Source organism: Hyaena hyaena, unplaced genomic scaffold, assembly GCF_003009895.1.
Source record: "Hyaena hyaena isolate Hyena2069 unplaced genomic scaffold, ASM300989v1 scaffold_263, whole genome shotgun sequence".
In the NCBI taxonomy this organism is placed as follows: Eukaryota; Metazoa; Chordata; class Mammalia; order Carnivora; family Hyaenidae; genus Hyaena; species Hyaena hyaena.
The window spans coordinates 459,595-477,532 of NW_024080897.1; the positions used below are offsets into that span (position 1 = coordinate 459,595).

At 43.3% G+C, this 17,938-nt stretch overlaps 1 protein-coding gene across 1 annotated transcript in view; it reads left to right on the forward strand.

Annotated features, from left to right (window-relative positions):
- Nucleotides 1-16,316, forward strand: part of GPC6 (glypican 6) — a gene marked incomplete at its 5' end in the record, with an annotated part of 354,513 nt that extends 338,197 nt beyond the window's left edge. Inside the window, 2 exons of the mRNA XM_039245705.1 lie at nt 7,838-8,013; nt 11,901-16,316. Coding sequence (XP_039101636.1) covers nt 7,838-8,013; nt 11,901-12,103 — 379 coding nt within the window. The remainder of the gene's footprint in view (nt 1-7,837; nt 8,014-11,900) is intronic.
- Nucleotides 16,317-17,938: the final 1,622 nt, after the last annotated feature.

Here is a 17,938-nt window from a genome sequence, read left to right on the forward strand (position 1 = left end):
GACTTTAGCTTTTACCAGTGCAGCAATCAATGAGCTGTGTGTCCTTCAAGGGTCCCCAAACAATTTCATGCCATGCATTCTCCAGCTGGAGGAAAGCCATGAGAAATCATTCTTCTGTACAGGAGTCCAGGCTTTAAACAAATTCTGAGGGTGCCTGGTTGGCTTAGTCGGAAGAGCATGTGACTCTTGATCTTGGAGTTGTGGGTTCGAGCTCCACACTGGATGGAGAGATTACCAAAATAAATAAATAAATAAACAAACATAAGAGTCCAAATTCTCCTGCCCTCAGACCCTCCTGTGAAATAAGGTAGGCATGTGAGGACTCATGTTAACAGCTTAAGTTTCATAAGAATGCAGGAGAATTGAGTCGTATGTTAGATACTTCTTAAGCAGCTTCATACACCTTAGTTCAATATGACAGCTTATGGGACAAATAAGGTAAGTATTATTCATATAATATGAAATATATAATCATATAAAGTAGCTAGGTCCCTTGCCCATGATCATGCTGCTGGGTCTCAGAGAATCTCAGGTCCTAGGTCAGTCTCTGCACCTTTGACCATATTTCAGGGTCACATCCCATTGAAGTACCTAATGCCACAGACAACCCTGGCTTAGCAGCCTTCAAGAAGGTATGAATCCACTCCAATCATAAAGTCACATGAGGCTTTGAGTAATTCCACTTTCCAATCAAAAAAAAAAAAAAAAGAAAGAAAAAATACCAGAAAGAGAAAAGGTAATCTCTATCCAGAACTTCAGAAAAGTTATACTTGTAACCGAGATTTTTAAAAAATTGTAGTAAGACATACATAACATAGAATGTAACATTTTTACTACCTTTAAATGTACAGTTCAGGGGCATTAAATACATTCATATCATCGTACACCATCAATACCAACCACCCATAGGACTTTGTCATCTTCCTAAACTGTAACCCTGAATCCATTAAAGACTAGGTCCCCACCTTCCCTCTCCCCAGCTCCTGGCAACCACCATTCTATTTTCTGTCTCTATGAACTCGACGACTCTAATTACCACATATAAATGGGATTGCATAAGAGCTGTCTTTTTTGTGTCTGGATTATCTCACCTCGCATGTCTTTAAGGCACACCCATGCTGTAGCACGTCAGGATTTCCTTCCTTTTTAAGGTGGAGTGGATTGTACGTTCATCCCACACTGGTGTACCCATGCATTCATCGATGCCCATGGGGGTGGCATCCATCTTTTGGCTATTGTAAATAATGCTGCTGTGAACAGAGGTGTACAGATATCTGTTCCAGTACTTGCTTTCAATTCTTTTGGATTGATAATTCCAGAGGTGGAATCTCTAAACCATATGGTAAGTCTAAGTTTAATGATTTGAAGAACCGCCATACTGTTTTCCAAAGCACTGCACCATTTTGCATTCCCTATACCAAGCACAAGAGTTCCAATTTCTCCATGTTCCCAAGCCTAGGCATGGCAACAACCCTGGACAGGAATGCCAGCTCTGCTGGCCTCGTCACGCATCGCTCACAGCAGGCTCCATAGACCCTCCCCCAACCAGCGCCCCTATTTATGGCTGGGTCAGCTCTGTGGTTCTTAATCTGATTTTAGGATGTGCTTCAGCAAGATACCATCAGGGAACTTTGAGGTACAAGATGTATTACTTCCAAGACCTGGAGAGTGCATGGCATGCTCAAGGGTTACACAGCAAGGTCAAGGGGAACAGGGACGACCTTTACGTTTATTTGGATCCAAGTGTGGGGTGCCTGGAGTTTCTCAGGCTCACTGTTGATTGGCTCATTTACTGATGTAAAACCTGTGTGTGGGAATTAGGGCATGGGACTCAAGCAGTGAGTTCTCCAGATTTTCGAGGGCTTTCTGAAAGGGAGCCTTCATGTGTGAGAGCAGCCTCGTTCCTGATCTGATTTTGCTAATGGCTGTGTCCTACAGCTGCCGATATGTTGACTCAAGATGCGTGTCTTTAAAATTTTTTTAAATATTTATTTATTTTTGAGAGAGAGAGAGAGACAGAGTGTGAGTAAGGGAGGGCAGAGAGAGAGGAGGCACAGAATCTGAAGCAGACTTCAGGCTCTGAGCTGTCAGCCCAGAACCTGATGTGGGCTTGAACTCACGAACTGCAAGATCACGACCTGAGCCGAAGTTGGCCGCTTAACCCACTGAGCCACCCAGGCGCCCCAAGATGCATGTCTTTAAAATGGAGATCTGGACAATCGAAAGCTTGCACTCCACTCTACATTCTCACCAACGCTTGTTATTTTCTGTTTTGTTTTGTTTTGTTTTGTTTTAAAATAATAGCCATCCCAAATGGATGTGAAGTTTAAAACTTAGATTTGAAGAAAGCCTCTGAAAGAAGTTATGGGTACCACAGGTTCACAGTCCCTTCTCTGAGATCCTTGGGACCATATGTGTTTCTGAATTCAAAAATTTTTTAGAGTTTAAAAAAAAATCATCAGAGTGCATATACCGTAGGCTGCAACTTGCAATCAAACACATTAAATTTCTGCAGCAAGATGTATTACTATTCCCACTAAGCGGGATAAGTGGGCTAAGTATGATAAGGGGATTGCAGGAAAGAAAGAAAAAACTTCAGAAATCTTTTGCAGATAAGGAATTTGGGACCTGTATTAATATTCTACGACTTCATAAAACTCTTAAACCCATGGGGATGAATGAATATGTAGCCTAGAATTAGAACTTGCTGGAGAGACAGGTACTGAATGCAGCTCAATTGTGACAAGCAGGACTGAATCCACTTTTACCTTTCTTCTTTTTACATTTTTTTAATGTTTTATTTATTTTTGAGAGAGACAGAGTATGAGTGAGAAAGGGGCAGAGAGAGGGAGACACAGAATCAGAGGCAGGCTCCAGGCTCTGAGCTCCCAGCTGTCAGCACAGAGCCTGATGCGGGGATCGAATTTGTGAACCACGAGATCATGACCTGAGCTGAAGCCAGACGCATCACCGACTGAGCCACCCAGGTGCCCCCGCTTTTGCCTTTCTCTGTCCGGTGTGCCTTGCATCAGGAGCAGGAGGAAGAAGCATCTGCCACCTTAAAACAAGCCCAGGCCAGCACCTACGGACCCCAGTCTCCCTGTTGCTGCCAAGCCTTCCACTCGGGCTCCTCCCAGCCCCACGGGGCACCACCAAGCTAACCTTCCTTGCAGGCGCCTCACATCTCAGACTCTCACTGGCTTTCAGATCCCATCAAGTCATGGGAACTGTGTGTCCCTTCCCCACGGTGCAGCTCCTTCCCCCAGAACAACCATCCACATTAATGAGGTGATGAGAAACACACATACAGGTAGGTTAACATGTCTGTCCTGACGAGCACATCCATATATCAACAGAAAGGAGTGATTTTGAATGGTGACAATGACAGGCACTGCGGCTGGCCACTGGGAACTTTTGGGGATGTCAGGTGACAGAGGGTGACAGCGAGTGTCACCGCTGCCAGTGAGAGTCCCAGCAAAGAGCCTGAAGCCACCCACAGGGTTGAACGTATAAGTGCCTCCCACCTGGCCAAATGCCTCCAGACTCTTCCACCCTAATCAGCTCTAACGTGGGGATGTAACCACGGAAGCCTGTATCTACAATATGAAATTAGATTTGATATTCGCCCATGGAGCTGCTATAACAAAATGCCACATCTGGGTAGCTTATAAACAACAGCAATTTATTTCCCACACTTCTGGAGGCCGAAGTCCAAGATCGTTGGGGCGCTAGCATGGTCGGGTGAGAGCCCTCTTGTGGGTTGCAGATTTTCCGTTGTGTCCTCACAGGGTGGAAGTGCTGAGCTAGCTCCCCGGGGCCTCTTCTATGAGCTCTGCCCTCATGACCTAATCCCCTCTGGAAGGCCTCGCCTCCTGAAGCCATTACCTTGGGCATTCGGTTTTCAACATGTGAATTTGAGGGGAACACAAACATTTGGACCCTCACAGATGTGGGGGGAAAGACCTAATTCTGCAAAACTACTGCCAATCTAGTTCCTATACGTGCTCCTGCAAACTAGAAGGTAACCCAGAACCGGGGAGCTCGGCTTGGCTGTTCTCGGATGCCACCTGCTGGCCACACCCAGCATGAAGCATGACAAACAACGACACCCTGTTCAACCCTCTGATGTGCCCTCATTCCGGGTTCTCTGCCCCCGGGAAACAGGCATCCAGCCTCGGAACCTGGGTTGCCTGTACCAAGATCCCGCTTCCTTTCCACGTCTCCCAAACCGGGAATGGAGCAGAACTAGAATGCCGTCATACACCAGGAAGCTGGTGCAAAATCTAGCAAAGCGAAGAATAGTATGGATTCAAAGATGCATCCCTTTCTTCAGGCTATGAGCGTTTTACAAAGAGATTAAACCTGCATCCCGGGCTTCTCTAGATCCCTCAAGTTGCGCTCTGGACATCCGTAGCTTCGGCCTTGGAGTGTGCCTCTGGAGCGACACAGTGACCGTTTTCTTTTTCGACTGTGCCTTCTGTTTAAGTTTCCACATTGTCTCTGACGTTACCCTCTGAGTACATCGAAAGGAGAAAAGGTTCTTGAGGCCACGGGGGCATTGTTACTTGTTTTTATTGCAAGTGGCTGAGCATCAGCAGGCACGGTTAGAGGCCGGGTTTATTTGGCAGTCGCTTACTGTTCCTGGGCGCTCTGACTCCCGGGGGGGGGACCCCTCCCCTGTAAGCTATCGCAGTCAGCTTCTGATAAATGAGTCTCGCCCGCCTGGCCGTGCGGCACGCGCAGCATCTGAAAGAAACACAACCCTCCTCTGACTCAGCAGAGGTGCTGCGGTAGGCAGCCTTGTCCAAAATGTCGAGGGGCAGCATCAGAACGGCCGGTCGCCTTTCGGCCCCTCTCAACTCCCACGTCAGCAGAGATAGCCAGCTAGCCAGCCAGCCTGCACTGCCTATCGTCCATTCCGATGGGCTTTGGTAATTAAGTAGAGCCCGTGGAGCCCGGGACACATACCTGATGTCAGTAATAGTCAACCCAGTGTCATATTTTAGGAGTCAAGACCAGAATCTAACAAGAACTGATTAATACACCAGATACAGTGAAAGACAACACAGAAGTTATGCCTTGCTGCAGAAATAAAGAGAGATGGTTCCACAGCTTTTAAAATTTTCAATTAGGGCATTTTTTAGGGCAGTAAATACTGTGAAGCTTTGCGGAAAAGAATTTGCAATGCGCTCTGTGTGTTTTATTATTCATTACATGGTGAACATTGTGAAGTCGATTTTGTTCAAAATACGGCTGAAGACATGGAGCTCATTCGGAGGACTTCTGATTTAAAATGGATAAACCAATTCATACACAAATACATCATGCATGAGATTTCAATAACTGAAAAATGACTTAAATGTGAAAATCTCCCTGTGTGTTTCTATTTCTTCTTTTGGAGGCTGATGGATAGAGAGCCTTTGGTTTCCAGAACTTGGAAAATGACCTGCAGGAAGGGGAAGAATTTTAAGGAGATGTATATCGTGCGGGGATACGTAAGTAGGAAGGACAAAACAGAAGAATGGGCATTTTCTCAGCTTCCAGGCCACCACGTGGAGGCAGTGCAGGAATGACGTGAGGCAGGGTGCTCCCAGCCAACGCGCCCCTGTCCTGGATGTGCCGATTCCCCTGAGATCTACTCCTCATCTCTCCATCTTGCTCGGTGCCCTGAACGAGGATCTCTACAGACCACATCACCTGGGTGCCCTTGCCCACTGGCTTCCAGTTGGCTTCCGCTGATGGGAGGCGGCACGTGGAGGTCAGAAGGAGGGACTAGAGAGGTCAGGGCGTCGGTCCCGGGCTCCTTCCCTGACGGGCCTCGGTTTGGCAAGTGCTGTGTCATTTGGTTGCCGCCTGTGATTTCAGTTCTTGCTCATTCTGGTGGCAGTTCGTCCCCCCTGGGGCCCTCCTGATGCTAGAGGCCTTGGGTCCTTTGCCACCCAACACTGGTTTCCATGTTCCCACGTTTGTAAGTTGCCTCTTCTTCAAACTCTCTTCGTTTCCTCTTTGAGTGTGCTGTCTGTTTCTTACCAGGACACAGACAAATATAGCACCATTGTAAGAATTAGAGAAAGGCCCCCAGATGGGTACCTGAGGGTTCATTATACTGCTGTCTGTGCTTTGGTGTGCATTGAAATGTTCAAAAATAAAACAATTCCCCAAAAGAAAAGCGTGTCCCTTTGGTGAATGGCACCCTGCAGGTGCTTAGTTTTGTGGGCACAGAATTCAGGCTGGCTTTCAGCCCAACTCCCTCCCAGAGCAGGTGACTTTGTGCAGTGCACAGAACGCCCAGACGAACCTGGCAGCCCTCCAGAAGGATGAGAAGGTCTCTGAAAGCTGGAAAATATCTTAAAGAGAGCACAAAGATTGACCTGGGTCTTTACAGATATTTGGGACTTAAATTAGAAAGTGCCTCGCAGGCAAGGAAACCCAGTGGGGCGGGCAGATATAAGATGTCTACAGGCATAGATTCTGTACGGCCAGGATTATTGAAAGGAGTGTTGCAGCATAAGAAAGTAGAGACGGGACGGACATGGGCTTTGATGGCTAAGCTATAAACTGTGGACTGTCATTTGTGATCACCCAGGCAGCCTGGTGCACTGTCTGGACACGTGGACTCTGAAACTAGCCCTAGTGGGCTTCCCGCGCAGCTTTCCCGTCCGTTAACTCTGTGGCTTTGCACAACTACTCATCTTCACTAGGCCTGTTTCCTCTCTTGCACCACAGGGATAAAATAGCACCTACCTCTTAGATTTGCTCGGGGGCCAAATTTAAAAATACATGTGAAGGGCTTAGCACAGTGCCTGACAGTGAGTGCTCAGCTACGATCACCAAAAGTTTTTAAACAGAAGATTGACCTGAAAGCAGTAGCTCATGGAGATTAGTCAGACCTCGTGTCTGAGGTGCCTCATAAAGAGAAGAGGCGGGCAGAGAAGTCAGTTTGAGGCCCTTGTACCATCTGCACTTGAGGAGAGACACAGTAAATGAGACAGAAGAAGCAGGTGCAGGGAGCACTCAGAGAAGAGGAGGAGGGAGGCCTGCAAACAGGCAGGTCAGAAAGAGTGAGGAGTCAGAGAGGGCTCCAAGCACTTTTCTGAGATCTTTAGTCTCGGCTGGTCTAAACGCGCAGAGGCAGCGTGGGCGGTCGACATCAAAGGATTGACAGTGTAAAATTTTTAGTGCAAGTAAAAGGAATATGCCCTTTTACTACCAGTATGAGAATTAAAGAACCATTAGATTTTACCCTTCTCTTTGGCCCAATATCAAATATTAGATCCAAGGTTCGATTACAAAATAAAAACCCTGATGGACACTTCAAACATTCCAGTGCTGACTGGTTATGCCTCAAACTTTCCAAAGATGGTTTTTTTATATCCAGAAGTACCTTCTGATTAGAGTCTGAGGTTATGACTCTTCAGTTGAGAAAGAGCATCCTCGTACAAGAGAACCAAAGAGCACATGTAATTTACAAGTTCGGTTCTTAGCAAAATTAACCAGAGAGCTGAGGGAGCTCGCAAGCCCTTGACTTAAGTATCTACCATTTGGGATGGAGGGAGGGATGTAGTTAATTTTAAGAAACAACTTCCGTAAGCCCACAGCTGAACAAGCCTCCCTACGTATTCAGTATCATTTTAAAAACCACCCTGCTACCATTTTTTAAGCCATATCTCCCTCTGAGAAAGATTTCTCCTTGTTTTCACTTTTTGAGTTTTTTTGCAGAAGCAGAACTCCACTGTTGTCAATGTTCTGGCCCAGGGTCAGAGACAGCACAGCACAATCTGGTACCAAAGTTCCTCATGCCTCACGTTCATCTGTTGTCTTCCTGTTGACTCTGCAGATACTTGCCTGAGATCATGAATGACGGGCTGACCAACCAGATTAACAACCCTGAAGTGGACGTGGACATCACACGGCCCGACACTTTCATCAGGCAGCAGATCATGGCTCTACGTGTGATGACCAACAAACTAAAGAACGCATACAATGGCAATGATGTCAACTTCCAGGACACGAGTAAGGAAGTCTTTGCCAGTAGCCTCCGTAGTGAAAAATAGGTTCTAGATTATACTACAGTTTTCCTTCAAAAGCAATATGCACCTTTAATCTTATGCCAATCTGCAGAGCTCTTTATGGCCCTTTGGACAGAGAGCTCTGATCCACGGAGCTTAGGATACTACTGAAATCATAACTGGCCTTAAGGATTGGTTGTGCTGGCTTGCATTTAGCGCTACCCAAGCTAAAATTGAGTCTCATCTATCAGCTGATCCATTAATGATAAAGCAACAAAGTAATGTTTTTATCCTCTCCTTCCCTCATCATCATTTACATCCCTACCCCAGACTCCTGTCCACTCCCCCAGCCACCAAAAGAATGTCCTGAAGATTGCTCAGACAAAGCTGGACTGGAATCCCTGTTTTACCACTTACTGACTAGGGTCTTGAACAAATCATTTCTTGAGTCTCAGGTCGGGTCATCAGGAACTTCATTTGCAGCCACCCGTAAAGAAGCTGAGATTATATCTCATGTGCCATTGCTTCAGCTGCTCTCTGTCCGGAGACTCGCATACATGAAGCATGGACATTTGTATGTGAAATATTGAGAGAAATAATGAAATGCTGGTGCAGTATTACACATGACTAGTTTATTCGCTATCACAAAATGTCAGAAGTGATTGGAAAGAGTAGTAAGTGAACATTAAGTGAAATTTGGGGTTCGTGTAAGATTTTAAAAAGCATAACTATACAAATTGGGGGGGGGCTATTGTTTTGGGGTTTTTTTTAAAAGATATGTGTCCTTACAGAGAGTTCTTAGGCAAAGATTTCTAGAACAGAACATAAGCGGTGGAGTCGCCAGTGACTCTAATTTGGTCACTGAAGCAAAAGATGATGGTTACGTGCTTGAATTAATGGGATAGAAAGAAGCAAGTTACAGATGGAAGACGTTAAGTCATCTAAGACTTAGCCATCATCCTATGGAGTTGTCCTCCGCAGAAAATTTTTAGCACTTTCTTCCATTTTAAATAACTCAAAAATTAATTTTCTAAATGCAGCATAATGACCAGCCTACTGGACTTTCTTGCTGTAAAACCCCTGAGAGTCCTCCTAATATTTCTCTTCTTCTTCACTAAACCCCTTCTTTGCTCTTCAGAAGAGAACCTTCTACAAGGTTTTTAGCCCTGGCTGCTTCTCCCTTGCTCATTCCTCAGCTTCACGCCTCTGAATGCATCTGTTATCTCCTCTATCTCATGAAATGCTTTATTATCTGGAGAATGACTATAGGAATAAATAATTCAAGAGAATGGAAGAATTATTTGAGGCTGGCCTTGCTTCTGTCTCCTCTCTGTCCTGAAGAAGTTACGTCCATGTCAATCTCCAAAGCGTAGGGAGTGTGTCTGAGGAGAGCTTGTGCCCCACTTCCCATTGAAAGAAACTAAAAATTAGCAACAGTTCAGAGCCTCACTTAGCTCTAACCCAAACCCTATATTTGGCCCCCAATTTTAGGATAGTGCCTGTTATATAAACCTTTATCACATCTTATGGGCATCATCGCCCTTACCGCTTTTTGCATTTTAAAACCTCACCCCTTAAATTCCTGCATTTCTGATTCCTTTTCAGAAAGAGACAGGGCCATTATTTCTCTCAGCTGGAATCTCCTGTCATTATTTGCTTGTCACGTTTTAATATTCTAAATCACTTTAATAATATCTTTGTAAAGGTTATACTACTTCTTGTTCATAATACCAGTGTTAAGAGCAATTCCCTTAGCAGTTCTGATATCTCTGAATTTAATTAATGGGCATTTTCCCCCCTCGTAAAGGCCACAAGATAAATCCTAGAAAATATTAAGAACCTGGTATAGTGTAGTCAAGTGACCTTACCTGGTATTTAGATGTCCCATTTAAAAAACAAAACAAAACTTGTGCTGAGTTGTGCCGTGCTTATCCAGGGGGACATTAGAATGGTGCCTGCATCACTTTGATTTTACTCAATGTAGCATCTTGCAGCCAACATGGTGCCAGTATTGCAGGAGCAGCTCAATCCCTTCCTGTTCCAGGCCAACAGGGAGGAATTTAGGTCTATTGAATGAATCTTTGAGCAAGCTGGGGAAAGAGTCAATGTCATTACCAGGTTTCCAGTGTCTTGAGTCCTCCCAGGAACATTAGCTCACGTATACCCCCTAATGATTCTGTGAAATAGATAATGAATATGCTCCTTTTTCCAGGTGAGGAATGAGAAGCTAATTGGCTTGCCCTAGTTCACTTCAATAAAAAATGGCAGGTTAAAACCTAGGTCCTCCTCGCTGTAGGCATCTTTGCAAGCACTGGGTTTGGTGCCCTCCCACATTTTATCAGGGTGTCTTCACACAAATTCTGTGACATAAATGTTACTGTCTGTATCTGTTGAGCTGAGGACCATAGAAACTGAAGATACTTCCCAAGGCACATTTAATTATTCAACAAGTATGTCTTGTGCACCTGCTGTCTGCCAGGGGCCATTAAAGGCAACGGGGAGACAGAAGTGAACCCTGTACAACACACACAGTCTGTACCCTCAAAAAGTGTGCATTCTCATAGAGGGCACAAGAAAGAAAGCAAGATAGTGATACAATTGCAAATGGTGATAAGTACTTTCACACAGCTAGTAATTAATGGAGACTGGACTGGGACCCAGTTCTGAGACACAGGGTTTGTGAAACAAGAAGGAACCAACCGGTGAGAAGTGGGAATAGAGCAGGCCCAGAAGGCATGTTGCACAGGTGGGGAAGATGTCACGCTAAGATGACATATGCAGTGGGCACTCGAGTGTTAGTTTCAAGCAGGAAATGGCAAACCTTTTCTGGAAAGAGCCAGTTGTGAAATACGTTCAGCTTTGAGGGCCATACGTGAATGTAGAATTAGTGCATAAGTGAACGGGGGTGGCTATGTTCCTTTTTTTTAAATATTTTATTTATTTCTGAGAGAGAGAGAGAGAGAGAGAGAGCGTGAGCAGGGGAGTGTCAGAGAGAGAGGGAGACACAGAATCTGAAACAGGCTCCAGGCTCTGAGCTAGCTGTCAGCACGACAGCGGGGCTCGAAACCACGAACCGTGAGATCATGACCTGAGCTAAAGTTGGACACTTAACCAACTGAGCCACCCAGGCGCCCCTAGGGTGGCTATGTTCCAATATCACCTCATACATGGACACTGAGATTTAGAGTTCACACACACCCTATTTACATGTCACAACATATCATTCCTCATTTGAGTTTTTTCAAACACTTGAAAATATAAAAACCATCCTTGGGTTATGGGCCACACACCTACAAGCAGCCAGCTGTAGATGTCAGCCCCTGGTTCAGGGGGAGAGATTGGCTGACATGGAGTTCATCCTTGCTCTTAGGGGAGAATGAAGGTGGAATCCAGTAGCCAAAAGTCGTAAGAACATGTGCCTTTCACAACCACATGCTGCTGTTCCTCAGATTGCCTACTTAGCTGTGTTTGTTTTCCTCTCCAACGTGTTACTTTAAAACTTCATTTCACAACCCTTTATAAGAGCATGATATCTGCTGAGAACAATGGCGCTGAGGTCCAAAAAAAGCAAAGCCTGGGATTTCTTAAAGCAATTTAAACATCAGCCAGAATAAGAAATACCTTTCGAATGCCAGCATGGTAGATGTGGCCTCTTCTCGGGTCTAGGATTCATACATTTCTTAAGTTGGGTAACTGGATATCAGTCAACACCATGTCTCGTACATCTATTTCCATGCAGTCTCCCTGCCAATCACAAACTTACCTGCTACAAACAAACCCCTTGGAGGTGGGGGGAGGGGGTCCCCCTTCCGCCCCCTGGCCCAAATCTAGCGTGTGCCCCTACGCCTACCAAGCGTGGTCTAACTTTCTTTTTCAATCTGCCCACACCAGGCGACGAATCCAGCGGCTCGGGGAGCGGCAGCGGGTGCATGGATGACGTGTGTCCCACGGAGTTTGAGTTTGTCACCACAGAGGCCCCCGCCGTGGACCCCGACCGGAGAGAAGTAGACTCTTCCGCAGCCCGGCTCGGCCACTCCCTGCTCTCAGGGTCTCTCGTCTGCATGCTCCTGGCACTGCAGAGACTGTGCAGATAATCCTGGGTTTTTGGTCAAATGAAACTGCATTTTAGCTATCTGAACGGCCAACTCCCTTCTTTTCTTACACTCTTGGACAATGGACCATGCCACAAAACTTAACCGTTTTCTAGGAGAAGAGAGCAAGACTGCAGTCCTGCTCTGCCTCCCTTTCTGTTTGCCCAAAGAGTACCGGGTGCCAGACTGGACTGCTTCCTCTTTCCTTCAGCTATCTGTGGGGACCTTGTTTATTCTAGAGAATTCTTACTCAGATCTTTCGTACCAGGAGATTTTCTTACCTTCATTTGCTTTTATGCTGCAGAAGTAAAGGAATCTCACGTTGTGAGCTTTTTTTCTCCCGTTAAAAAAAAAAGGCAGGAAGAAAATAATTTTCCTTGCAAAATCAGGCCAAATCCCAAGACAACTGCATTTTCAACAAAGGAGCAAACAAGAGAGAAAAATAAAAGAGCTTTAACATTGTGAGGTCGGCGTTGCCAGCCGACTCCCAGTGTAAGCTTCTCTGTGATAAATCGGGTTTGCAAAAATGCTTTGGGAGAGAAAGTTTGACTTTTTCTTTAATGTGGTGAAAATACAGTGTTGTCTTGGAGTTACCATCTTGCACTCTGTCCACAGAATACCAAACTGATTTGGGGGTACTGATACTAAATTTAGAATTCCATCTTTAATATGAGAGCAAAATTGCCACGACCCAGCACCTCTCTCTCACCTTGCCCAATTTCAATTTCAGCGATGGCACCATTTTCCTTAATTCTCTTAACGTCTGTCCACTGTATCCAATTGGCACAGATTTTTGTCTTCATCTCCAGTGACTAGTGGATGCTCCCACCGATTCATCCTCCCCAACCGTCTCAACTGAAAATAATCTTCAGTGATACAAACAGCTTTGCTTTAGCCACAGGTTTGACATTAATTCGATGTTTCTGCCCCTGTGCTCATTACGCTCCTCAAATAAGAGTTCTTTTCATGAACTTACAAGCAATTAGATCCAATTGTGAGTGAGTGTTCATTTTTAAGTCTTTGCTTTGTGGCAATTGGTTTCTGCATCACAAGGGCATTCTCTTACAAAATAACTCACAACAACAAAAAAAGTCAAGACAAAAAAATATATATATAGTATTGACATGGAGATTTCTTTCACTTTTTTAGTCTTAGTATGATCATCTATTTTTATATCTCTATATATATAAATCACAGATTTTAACTTCTTAATTCCAAGCTCAGGGTTGACACACCTTTGTAACGAAAATGTTTTGTCAACCAGCTCTTCTTGTTCTGTGCTGCTCAGAGAAGGGATTCCTCAGCGGTCTGTGAGCACCGAGAATCAAGAAAGAGAACTTTTTACGTATCTAACTGTCCGTTTATTAAAAGTTTGCCAGGGCACACCCTTTTTGCATGAGCGTGCTTTGTTCTGGGTGCTCCCAACGGTACCGAGCTCATGGGGAGAGCCATGGGGTTCAGGACTGTACCGGTGATGAAAACCGTATCCGTAAAGAATGTGGGATACACGCAAAATCGTTGCTCTCGCGTACGCCTTCAGCCTAGGATTCCGCTTGGCGCTTGGATATGTGACCTAACTCAAGAGGCCACTTTAGAGCCACAAGCCTAACTGACCCACCAAGTGTACCAAAGCCAGGCCCTATGTTCCCCATGTTAGAGAGAAGTGAAATAAACCAAACTGGGGCTTTATTAATACAGTTGGCTATCCATGTGTTTCTTGGTTTGTATGATGATCTGGGGTTGGGAAAAGTAATGCTTCAAGACACCGTAGTATGCCGGTCACATTTTATTTAACCCATTGACAGAAATGGCACGTAAATGGTATCTTTCGATCTTCGCTCTCATCAAAATTATAATTAGTTATTGATTTAGTCGTCACATTTAAGTAGAACACATGCGGCACAGTAGTATTAAGTATATTTGAGCACTTTTGCAAAACTGAAAAGCATTTAGAAGCATCTATTGCTATTTTATGCCTACTGAAATATGAAAAGTAGGATTCTGAGAGACTTTGTGGCATCTTTTCATTTAAACCTTTATGAAATTAACACTTACTCTAATTCAGCATTGCGCACTTCTAGAAAACCATCCATTTCACTGCCAACCTTCAGCTTCCTATCACCAGTTGCACAGAAAACATCGCTATGAAGGACCAATCATTTATGTTGCTCATTCCATCATATGTTCAGAAATCAGTTCTTGTCTTTCTCCAATAATTAAGGTGCAATACAAATTAAATCAGTCTTGATTTTCCAGACTATATGAGTAATAACTTGTTTTTATGGCTTTAAACTCCAAGTCTTTCCTTTTTTAAATATTTCTGCATTGTCTTCTATGAAATAGATCAGAATGCCTTGTTTGCTCTGTGCTTTCACCCCCGAAAGGTTTTGTGCATGTGTATGAACACACATTATATTAATGAATGTGAACCCATCTTCTGTACACACGAAACACACAGATAATATATAAACGCCTGCTCCCTTTGTTTCAACACCTTCATATCGATATTACCCATATTGGTGAGCTATAGTAATCCATAAGAGCCAGGCAGAGAGCTGAAATGACTGTCAGTTAATGATGCCACAACATCAGTCACTTGCATGGATGTGGTCGAAATATTCCTCAAATTGCACTTCCTAGTTCCTATCACCATCCGAGTATGTTGTATGATTTTTCAGACTAATTTAACATGAGACTTTTTCTGTCCTAAGGGAATTGGTTTAATCTGGCTATCCCATTTCAGTAAGTATTTTGACATTCCTGCTCGCCCTCCCCCACCCTCCGCCCAAATTACTTTCTCTCATCTCAATGCAGTGATAGGGGATGAAAGAATGCTCTCCCAATCTGCCCTCATTTGCTCTGATGTCTCCTAAATTCTGTAATCACATCACAACCTCTGTTATGAGTAGGGAGGGATGGGCTCACTGAAATCAGACACTAGAAATTGTTGGGTGATGCTCATAACCGCAAACACTTAGCTTATTGAAGTGCCTCTATTTACATGTTCTTTAGTTATAATATGTATTTTTCTAACAGAAATACACGTCTGTAATTGGTGTATATTATACTTTGTATATGTTATAACAAAAGCTAAACAGAGGCTAAAGTCTTTAGCAGAGAAGAATGAATTGTAAATTCACCAAGTAGAGCTCCGCATAGGGTTCTGTATTGAAGGACAGCCATGACAGTCTTCTGTCACTTTCATGGAGGTCAAGTCAGTACTTTGATTACAGCCGTCATAGAACAGTGTCAGCACTGGCAACTGGACTCCCTTACGGTGATCTATCCCGATAAGTGACCGCTATTACCCGCTTTCCTTGTAAGGGGCAGAAAATACTACTTTGTCTACATTGAAAAACGCTATGAAGTAGTAATTATAAAAGTACCATTCTATAAATCAAACACATTGAAAATATTATTGGACACAGAACCCTGATATTTAATTTATATTCCCTGCTGTAGACATTAGCCTACTTTAATTCTTTAGCCATTACACACATGTTTTGGCTACACACTGAACACCAACTAAAGTCCCCAAGGAGGAATAAAAACTTGGCAAATTCCTGAGTTGTGATTCTTTTATTGCTTCTCTTTGCAAGGCTAATTATCAGGTGGTCTGATTAAAGGCGGCAGTGTTAGCAAATGTAACACTTTTTGACTTACCCAAAACTTGCAGAAATACAAACTCATTCTTAATTACTTACAGTCACTAATAGACCTGACTTTTAACTTAAAAGAGGGTGGGGGTGGAGCGCAGTCTAGCTTTGCCAAGAGAAGAGTAAAGGAGACCATAACCCATATGTTTGCGACGTGTTTCTCCTAGGTGGAGACATTAGCCAGTGTTTAGTTTCAGGCCAAGTTATACAAGTAGAGTATTGATTTGTATGCATTCTGGAGCCTTGCTACATCACGGTTTGCTAGGCATGGGACTCAGCCTAGCCTGGGGCCATTTGAACCTCATTCAAAGTTGAATAGTTCCTACAATCTTTGACATTGCCTTGTAATGAGGTACTTTCACGAGAAGACATCTGAAGGTGCATGACAGTGAGGTCTCTGTGTGCATATGCATAATATATGCAGGACAAATGTGTGCACCAATCAAACCTAAAATTTTATGTGACTGTCAAATGAATATTACTTGGGTTAAGATTTTTCATTTCTGATTTGGATAGAAAATTACTATTAATCTTGTATTAAAATAGTTTTTAAAAATCTACCAGTGCCCTTTCTGCATTTTCTTCATTATTGTCACAGTCTAAATTTCAGAGTTTTTCGATTTCTTTTTGCTTCAGACCTTTTTAGAAACTGCAATATTAAACGAAAGAAAAGGAACCATCGATGGAATCAGTACCACTCACCTAAGTATGCTTGGCATTTGAAATCATCAACTTTTAGAACTTTAGAACTTTGAAGAGCTTTCCAAATGTGTATGGAAGATACTATTATCTCTCTTCTTTTGTACTGGTTTCTTCTCTAAGATAAAATTTAGTGGCTTGAGAACTGATGTCAGTATTTTATCACGGAGGTGAGGCAAGTAAGATAATATGTGAAAGGACTAACCATTTCCAAATTCAGCAAATTCCATTGATTTTTTCCATTGCTAAAAGTTCCCATGCTATCAGGAATGCTAACTACTGTGTAACATGGTGAGGATTCACTTAACAAATATGTGCCCTCTTAGCACAAATATTTATCCTACTCTGTGCTAAACCTACTCTAGGTGCTGATTATGGTTGTCAAAACCACCCGTTGGAAAGCATTCATTCTTTATTACAGTTAACCATGATTACTATGAATACCTCACTTATTTCAAGAATGTTCTTTTAAATAAAGGAAACCATATAAATAAAGTTATCAACACTACAATGTTTAACTGTTAGCAGTATTTTAATTTAGTTCACATTATTACTATTTTGGCTTCTAATGAGAAAAGCGATTTCTACAGAGAATTAAGGAATTTTAGGATAATTCCATCTACCAAACCAGAATGTAACAAACTGAAAATAAACTGATTCCAATTTCATGGAAAGGAAAAATATCTAATGGTTTGGGGAAAAAAATAATAAAGCCACAGAAACTTTTATCGGGTAACAACAATATTTGTTTCAATTTTCTCTTTGGACAAATAGACTGAGGTATAGTCAAAATACACTCATGGATATGAAAGATGGCATTGACTTTTAAGATACCGACTTGTAAAATATTAACAATCAGCCATGGAGGGTTGTTTCCAGCACGAGAGTCAGAAAGATGCACCCACGTGTTTATCTATTCAGACATTCACAATTCAGTTAGCGTAGATGCATTTCCATTCCATAGACACATTTGTTTGTTTATGTAAACACGTAGCCAAACATATTTTGTTGGCTCATAAACGAGGCACACGGTGAAGCCAGGAGGAATTATATGCCTGCCTTTACAGCTTCCTTAAGGAGTTTGTCCACTTGCATACCTAGAAACATAAAGTAGAGCAAGAAAATGGAGCCTGCTTCAGATTCTGTTTCCCTCTCTCTCTGCCCCTCCCCTGCTCATGCTCTGTCTCTTTCTGTCTCCCCAAAATAAATTAAAAAACATTAAAAAAATTTTTTTAAGAATATTTACCTTGGATACAGCCATCTGCTCTTCAATAAGAAAAAGCATCTGTGGGTGTTTTAAATAAAGGGAAAATATGACTTAGGCAATCATAGTCATCCATTCTTTCAAAAGATAGTAATGAGCAATGCACTGTGTGACCGACACAGTTCTGGGTTCCAGAGCAAGGCACCAAGATTCCTGCTCCCACACAACTTGCATCTTAGTAGGGGAGAGACAGACAACACACAAATAAATCATAAACAA